This window comes from Frankliniella occidentalis, unplaced genomic scaffold, assembly GCF_000697945.3.
Source record: "Frankliniella occidentalis isolate FOCC.00 unplaced genomic scaffold, Focc_3.1 Scaffold84, whole genome shotgun sequence".
In the NCBI taxonomy this organism is placed as follows: domain Eukaryota; kingdom Metazoa; phylum Arthropoda; class Insecta; order Thysanoptera; family Thripidae; genus Frankliniella; species Frankliniella occidentalis.
Window position 1 is genome coordinate 957,019 of NW_026267213.1, and position 7,491 is coordinate 964,509.

The 7,491-nt window shown below is 51.4% G+C and overlaps 3 protein-coding genes across 4 annotated transcripts in view; 2 read left to right on the forward strand and 1 right to left on the reverse strand.

Moving 5' to 3' along the window:
- LOC113218260 (NAD(P) transhydrogenase, mitochondrial) overlaps nt 1-1,155 on the reverse strand; it is a 19,685-nt gene extending 18,530 nt beyond the window's left edge. Inside the window, exons 1-2 of one of the 2 annotated variants that reach the window (XM_052269145.1) lie at nt 976-1,155; nt 84-303 (exon numbers count right to left, since the gene is read on the reverse strand). In XM_052269145.1, coding sequence (XP_052125105.1) covers nt 84-292 — 209 coding nt within the window. In that variant the 5' untranslated portion in view covers nt 293-303; nt 976-1,155. Of the gene's footprint in view, nt 1-83; nt 304-736; nt 908-975 lie in introns of those variants that run through there. The other variant, XM_052269146.1, reaches the window with a different exon arrangement.
- Nucleotides 1,156-1,588: 433 nt separating this feature from the next.
- On the forward strand, nt 1,589-3,288 carry LOC113218254 (60S ribosomal protein L18a). The gene is made up of 4 exons (XM_026438525.2): nt 1,589-1,755; nt 2,333-2,509; nt 2,744-2,920; nt 3,096-3,288. The coding sequence occupies exons 1-4, from the start codon at nt 1,738-1,740 to the stop codon at nt 3,252-3,254; spliced, it is 531 nt and encodes a 176-aa protein (XP_026294310.1). The 5' UTR covers nt 1,589-1,737; the 3' UTR covers nt 3,255-3,288.
- Nucleotides 3,289-5,678: 2,390 nt separating this feature from the next.
- Nucleotides 5,679-7,460, forward strand: LOC113218259 (putative gustatory receptor 2a). Its single transcript, XM_052269140.1, has 6 exons — nt 5,679-5,787; nt 5,868-5,953; nt 6,430-6,591; nt 6,746-6,817; nt 6,886-6,975; nt 7,061-7,460. The coding sequence occupies exons 3-6, from the start codon at nt 6,439-6,441 to the stop codon at nt 7,172-7,174; spliced, it is 429 nt and encodes a 142-aa protein (XP_052125100.1). The 5' UTR covers nt 5,679-5,787; nt 5,868-5,953; nt 6,430-6,438; the 3' UTR covers nt 7,175-7,460.
- Nucleotides 7,461-7,491: the final 31 nt, after the last annotated feature.

Consider the following 7,491-nt stretch of genomic DNA (forward strand, 5'->3'; position numbering starts at 1 on the left):
TAAGGACAGGGAAATTGGAAATGAGTACCAAAGTTCCAAAAAAGCATAAGGGAAAGAAAAATCTTAATGAATGCGTGATTTACCTGCGCTCATTAGACCAAATCTCTTTGGGAACGCCAATAGATAACTTAGTGTATGGGACTCCCTGAACATCTGAGGTAGCCTTTGGTCCAGGGGAGGATACAATAGGAGCAGCCTGCTGGAATCGTTTCAAGCTCGTACAGAGACCTCGTTGAGAACTGAAGGCAGTCCTTGGGGAGGCCAGCATAACAAGATGCACAAGGCCCGGCATTTTGGCAAGTCCTGAAAAATTAAGCAAAACAACCAAGCATATAATAAGGTTTGTTGCTGTGAGCTGAATTAACATCAGGAAATGTATCTTATCAGTGTACAAGCAGCAGGGCCCCAACTCAAGATGATAAGGTGGCACTATTTGGCACATCAGCAGATACTTAGTTCTTCCACCCATATCACCTTATCACAGGCCACTTGTATGTTTGTTGTACACTTATCACAGATTCAGTCTTAATAATAGGGGGAGACAGGGCTATAAGCTCCAAAGTCCATTAGCAGGGTTTGCGGAATTTATAAAAGCCATAGCAAAAGACGGGATGCTTAATTATTTTTTTAAAGACAAGTAGAACATTAGCTTCACAAAAAAAAAAGTCTACTGATAACATGATGGACGCCGACAATAAGGCAACAAGTCGCTGGGGACCGGCACACAAGTACGTACTTGGGCGAAAGAAGGGGCAAATTCTCTCTCGACCACGTCAGTGTAACTTCAGGGGCAAATAGCGTCCCCAGTAAATTAGGACATGCCGGGGGCGCGTCGGACAAAAGGTCCTTGAACTTGCTTGACGCTGATCTTGTTGTCAGCGGTCAGCGGCGGGGGCGAGAGCGGCTGCTGTGCCGACAAAAACAAAAACAGTCCCCCATTGACCGTATATGGAATGAATTGCCTACATGACTTACCGGTTCTGCCTAGGGGCAGCACACTAGGTATACGCGACAGTCCTTAACGAATAAATACTCCTCAACAACTATCAGTTAGAACTAAAATTCCGTAAAATTAATGTGTTTTGAACAAAATGCATCGAGCGCTGGAGACCGCCGCTACCTCCCCCTCGACGATTCTACTGCTACTACTACCGCAACAACAAAAACACCGGGCAGACGCCGTGGACGTCCCCGGCCATTGAAGTTCGGTACGGGGCCGAAATAGGATGAGAAAACTGCCAACGCGGTAATTTTAAATGCTCGTGCCTTGAAGCCCAACTGCGACTAAGCAAAGATTGTAATTTCCCCTCCTCCTTCAATCAAAATTTAAAGGACAGAGATATACACGAAGTTTACGAAGTGGCGAGGAAATTCCGCGGGAAGAAATTACTTTCTTCCCTTTAAAAAGTATTGGAAACAGATTCCTCCCGTAAGGATAAGGCCCTCCATGATGGCCGCCAACAAATGAGGGCTACGGGCTTTAACAGACAACAGTTTACGCTACTCACATCACACTTACCCTCTTTTTCTATATTTTTTCGAGAAAACAGAAATCTTTGTGAAGAAAATTTTCTTTTTAACTATGCTGTTTTGGGTGAGTTGAAGGAAGTTGAAGCTGTTACACCACTCTTTTCTAAAAGGCAGTGGCGACAGCGGGTAGTGCATTTGTAGGTGGCGCAGCCGGCTTCACAAGCGAAATACTTCTTTCCGGTTCCTGAGTAGACAGAGTCCCGCATCATGAAGGCTAAGGGGCTGGTAAGAAATTTGTATTTTTGAAGCAATTTTCGTCCTTTATTCGTTCATGCAGTGCACACTTTATTCCGGATCGAAGCTTTACTCGATATGTCAGTTTTGATATAGTTCTGAATGTCATGATTCGGGAATTGTTCATCATAACAAAGTGCCGCGTGTTGCCTGACGTCGATCACGGGCAACATGGCTTACCATGTGGACCCAGCACCCTAAAACTTATTCTTCAGATTGCTCCCCCTTTTTAGTTGATGTGCTTTATTATGATTTTGTTATCAAAATTTGAGCCCGTTGCTGTACTCCACATTTGAGGTCTTGTTCATTGTACTGGATAGGAACATGAAGTGGGGTTATGTTTCCCTAAGTCAACCGAGCGACTGTTCTTTATCCCGTACTCACATTTGTGCTTTCTTATACTTTCTCAGTTATTACCTAGAAATCGTGTTAACTCCTCCCGCGACGCGCAGCTTGTCTTGTGGTTTTGGTGCCCTTCTTTCCTGTGTTTACAGTGATAGGCCTCAGCCCTGTTAAACATTTCATGTGATGTCGGTTGCTTAGCTAATTTTGTTTTTCTTTCTTCCAGTTAAGGGAGTACGAGGTTGTGGGTCGCAAGATCCCTACCGATGAGGAACAGACCCCCCTCTACCGGATGCGTATTTTCGCACCTGATGCTATCGTAGCCAAATCCCGTTTCTGGTACTTCTTGCGTCAACTAAGGAAGTTCAAGAAGACCACTGGTGAAATTGTATCTATTAAGCTGGTGAGTTGTCAATTCAAGCTACATTTTTTCTGATTTGAAATGGTGGGATGTAGGCTTTTGCACAATCTAGAGCCAGTTGCCTGTATGTTACGGCTTCAGGTGTAGAAATTGTGCCAAATTAATGTGAGGGAGAAATATTTTTAAATATCATTCATATTTATCACTCTCCTTCACTACATTTCAACACATCACCTTGTTGCTGTTTCTAATTCCTCTCCCTTCTTGTACCTTTAGATTCCTGAGAAGAGCCCTACCAAGATCAAGAACTTCGGTGTGTGGCTTAGATACAACTCTAGGTCTGGAACCCACAACATGTACAGGGAATACAGGAGTCTGGCTGTGTCGCAAGCCATCACTGCCTGTTACCGTGATATGGGAGCCAGGCACAGGGCTCGTGCTCATGCTATCCAGGTAAATTTTCTATTCTACTGTTTGTCAATTACTGTCAATTACTTCTACTGTAGTCTAACTATCTCGCTTTCTGAATCTGTGTAAAGTATCGGGACTTTAAACTGTACCTAGTGACAGGTGTTTATTGTGGAGTCTTTGATGGCTTACTAACATTTTGTGTGTGATTGGTTATCAGGTTATCAAGTGTGAGGAAGTTAAGGCTGCCAACTGCAGAAGGCCACTGGTGAAGCAATTCCACGACTCCAAAATCAAGTTCCCTCTTCCCAAGCGAATCCAGGGCCGCAGCTTGGCTCCCAGGTTTGCTTACAGGAAGCCAAACACCTACTTTATGTAATTGTTCGGGGAGAAATAAACAGTTTCTTCTTACATTTTCTTCAATTCTTTTTTGACCTTTGTGTAAATGTCTAGTTCATTCCTTCTGACATTGAAATTAATTCATAGTTTTCTGGAGGACCATTATGTTGAGTTTGTTATATTTTCATGCCACGAAATTGGAAGAGGTTAGATAAAGTCTGTAGCTCAGACTTTATCAAGGTGATTTAGGAAAGTAATGAACTGGAAGTATGGTTCCTATGAACAGTGAACTTAACACAACAATGGTGATTTATTAAAACGTATACCTTGCATTGTCGAGAGGTCATGGAAAAATCTGGACTTTGATTGCAAATCTATTTCATAGCTCTAGACCAACCATCAAGTCGTTTTTATTGTAATATTGAAATTCACGTATGTCACCAAAGCTTCAGAATTGGTTGAACACTATGAACTTCTGCTTGGTGCTGTCGCAGTTTTGATAGTGATGGACTCAAGCTGAAAATAAATTTCATTTTTGATTTAAATTCTTCAGTTACATTAAAATTCTGCCATGTCAATTAAAATCAGAACTTATCCACGGTAATTCAGGCCGGTGATTTTCACGCCTTCTGGGGTGATAAGTGTGATCAAGGTAAACACAATAGAAAAAGCCGAGTGCCCTCTGTGGCCCTATGACAGAGGGGAGGAGGGGGGAGGGCACTTCACCCTTCGGTAGAGAGAGTCTTGGGGAGCGTCTAAAAATCGATACATTCGCTGACCCCCCTGTCCTCGAACGCCCACTGCTACACTTTCTCCGTGATTGAAACGGCGTTTTTCAAGTTGAGGTCACAAGACCGTTGCCCCCATCAGCGTAGGTCAGTGCGGGGATGCTTCTCGTTCGAGTACGCGATGAGCTCGCCAGTTGGCGCCCTTGTTTCGCCCGCTGCGGCACGGCCAGCCAGGGAGAGAACGAACGTTGTGGCGGCATCCACCCTCGTAGGTTTGTTACCACGAGTTTGATGTAAACATTTTGCCACTTTCCCCCGTCATTAATAACAAAAGATTGTTCAGGGAAATTCGTGTGATCCGAGCGGATCCGAGGTCCGAAGGTTATAACCCCTTGGTATGGCGTTGGTCAAGCGGCGGTCCCCGACCACCCCCGGCGGAGGGGCTGCCACGGTGCTGGCGGCACGGCCCTTGCTGGTGGCGGGCCGGGTGCTGGGCCTGGTGCCCCTGCGCTGCAGCGCCTCTCCGGCCCGCTGCGGCCACTCGGGGCCCTGGGCGCTGTACTCGGGGGCCCTGACGGCGCTGCTGGCCGTCAGCATGGCCCTCTCCCTGTACAGCACCGCACCCACCGGGTCAGGAATCGAGATTTGTTGAAAATAAAATTTCCTTGGCGACCAGACTTTCTGGGTTGCTCCAAGAACCCTCCGCCACAAACTCAGCCCCCCGTCCTACCCACAGGCGGGCGCAGAACCGCGCCGGCTCGCTGTTTCGCGCGGACATTTTCGTCTTCACCGTGACCTGCCTCAACGACTCGGTGGCTGTGACGCTGCTCGTTCTGGCCAACGTTAAGGTTTGTCAAAAGTCAGGGAGCGAGGTGAGTGGCTTGTCGAGTTGGTTACGATGGGCCGATGCAACCTCTCGACCCGTCGCGCCCGAGTGAAGTGTTTCTCATTAACAACCGGTGGCTTGCTTCATGTACCAGGGCGCCTGCGACACTCGGGGTAGGCCACCGGCCCCGCGCGGGGGAGTGGCGGGTCGGCCTGCCCTGCGTCCGCAAGGCTGCGGGGGAGCGGGGGGAGCCGGGCCGCGCTCACCGCCGGCGGGAGATCTCATGCAGGGTGCGACATGTCGAGTCTTACCCCCGCCGTTGCCACAGGCGCGCGGAGCGGCCGCGGCGCTGAACCAGCTGCTGCAGTGCGCGGCGCGGGCGTTAACGGGGCGCGGCCGGGCGCGCTGGGCGGCCGCGCAGGTCGCGGGGACGGTGCTGTGCCTCGTCGCCTACCTGGTGGGCGTGGCGGTGTTCCTATCTCTTACGGAGCCGGACGAGGACAGGCGCCAGTCGGACGGGAGTGCGCCCGAAGAGGCCGCCGCCCTCCTGGGGCTCGCGCACCTGCCCAGTCTGCCGCTGCAGCTCTTCTTCTGCCTGATCTTCGGCAACCAGGTGGGCTAGAGACTGTTTGCGCGTCGCTCCCTTCTGTGCCAAGGTGACGGCTCTCACTGACTCCCGTCCTACGGCGCAGGTCGGCCTACTTTGGCTGCTGGTACGCACGCTGAACAGACGCCTGGACGCCATGACCCGGGGCCGGGCGCCCCCCGGGGCCTCCAGCCACAACGCCCTCGTCCCCGCCGTGTGGCCAAAGGGACCGTTCACCCTGTACCCAGCAGGTAACAGTCCCCGGCTTTAGCGCGGTTGGACTTGACGGCTGTTTTCAGTTTCCCTGTGTGTTCTCTCGCAGCGTCGCGAGCTGCTACCCGATGGGCCAACCCCAGCCGCACTACGCAACCCGGGGATCCAACGCCGCTTCGAGTCGGGGCGCTTTGCCCAGCACCCGGCGTCGCTCCATCCCGTGAGTGACGGCGGTGGAGGTGCTGCTGCACTTTCCTGGTTGTTGGATCATATGTAATGCAACGTTGAGGTTTCCCGCAGTTCACGGCGAGGTTCGCGAGGTGCATGCCCTGCACGCCGAGGTGCGACACGCTCTCACGCTCCTCACTTCGGCGCACGGCCTTGAGGTGAGAGTTTCTGAGTGAGCTAGCAAAGCATCAAGCCCCAATTGAAAGTGCCCCGACGTGCCCAAGAGGGGAGATCCGCGAGGAGACGTTGGACACCTTTGGGAGCGGTCCAGAATGGAGCGAGCTATAGCGCCTGCAGCGCACAGGGTAGGCCACCCGCCAAGCAGCTGTGCGCAGCCGGCGGCCCATACTGCACACTCAGGTGGGCCGCCGGCTCAACACGGCTGCACGGCGGGTTGGCCTACCCAGCGTTATGCAGGCGCTTTCAACAGCAGGGAAGTCAAAGCTTCACCGAGCTATGTAGTGAGAGACCTTTTAATCCATACGATATGGCAACGCCGAACGCTAATAGTTTTCAGGGACATAAACTTTTAACTGTGATCAGTGATCAGGTCGTTGAATTGTAAATTACATTACTGTATACACGTTCTCGTATGGGCTCAGACTATTCACAACATACATTTTAAATATCTCAGCTGCTGCTGATGGTCCTCGTCACCTTCTCGGCCGCCACTACTAGCCTATACATCTGGCGCACCGACAGGGACGAATGCTCCGGGATGGCGCTTGCCTGGTCCGGGCTCGTGGCGCTGTTCCTCTTCGGCGTGCTCACGGCGGGAGAGCTGGTCAAGCGGGAGGTAGGCCAAGGTTATGATATGAATGGGATCGGGTCGGGTCTGGTTGGTCCTGCTGTACGGCTGAAGTAACACTCGTATCCAACCCCCATCTCATCGTACTCCCAAAACTTGTCGCTAAGAAGCGTGATCTCAGAGAAAAGTGTCTCTTTCTCAGTCGCGGTGTACCATGGAGCTGACTCAAAGGCTCCTAATTTATCACGAGATGAGCCCGGAACTTCGGTGGGAGGTAAGGAAATAGAATAGCATCTCTCAAAATTTTCATACAGTTATGAAATTAACTTCACACTTGTGTAGATGCGTAGATTTTCTCACCAGCTGTTGCACCAAGGGTTGAAAGTATCAGCGTACGGTTTCCTGTCTTTGGACTACACCATGTTACAAGGGGTACGTGATCTTGAAAACTGTTGTGGGCCTGGAGAGTTTGCTTTGGGCTACTTCGGTTTACAGGGGATTTATGTACACTCGTCAGATGATCGGCTCGGTGACGACCTACCTCATCATGGTCATCCAGCTGTCCCCGGAGGACCCTGCCGCCGCCCCCGCTGAAGATCGCGGGCGCGGCAACGCCACCGGCTCCCCCTAGTGTCGTCGGGAGCACCACCACCACCATCCCACCCCCGGGTCCGCTGCTGGTCGAAGCATTAGGAGAACTTTACGCTCTTGCCGCATTGGTCCACCGACTTGCCAAAGCGCTTGACTTTGTACGATGAACTCGGCATCGTCCACGGAAGTGTTTCGATCTGCCCCCGCCACCCGCACCCGCCGCCGCCTTGGCGCTGGCCGGCAGAGTGGCTGTCAAACAAGCGGCTTAACCAGGGGGTCGGGAATAGACTCGCTGCGCCCAGCTTATTGGGTGCACCCTCCGCACGTGCGCGACCAGAGGGAAAAGGAGGGGGGGGG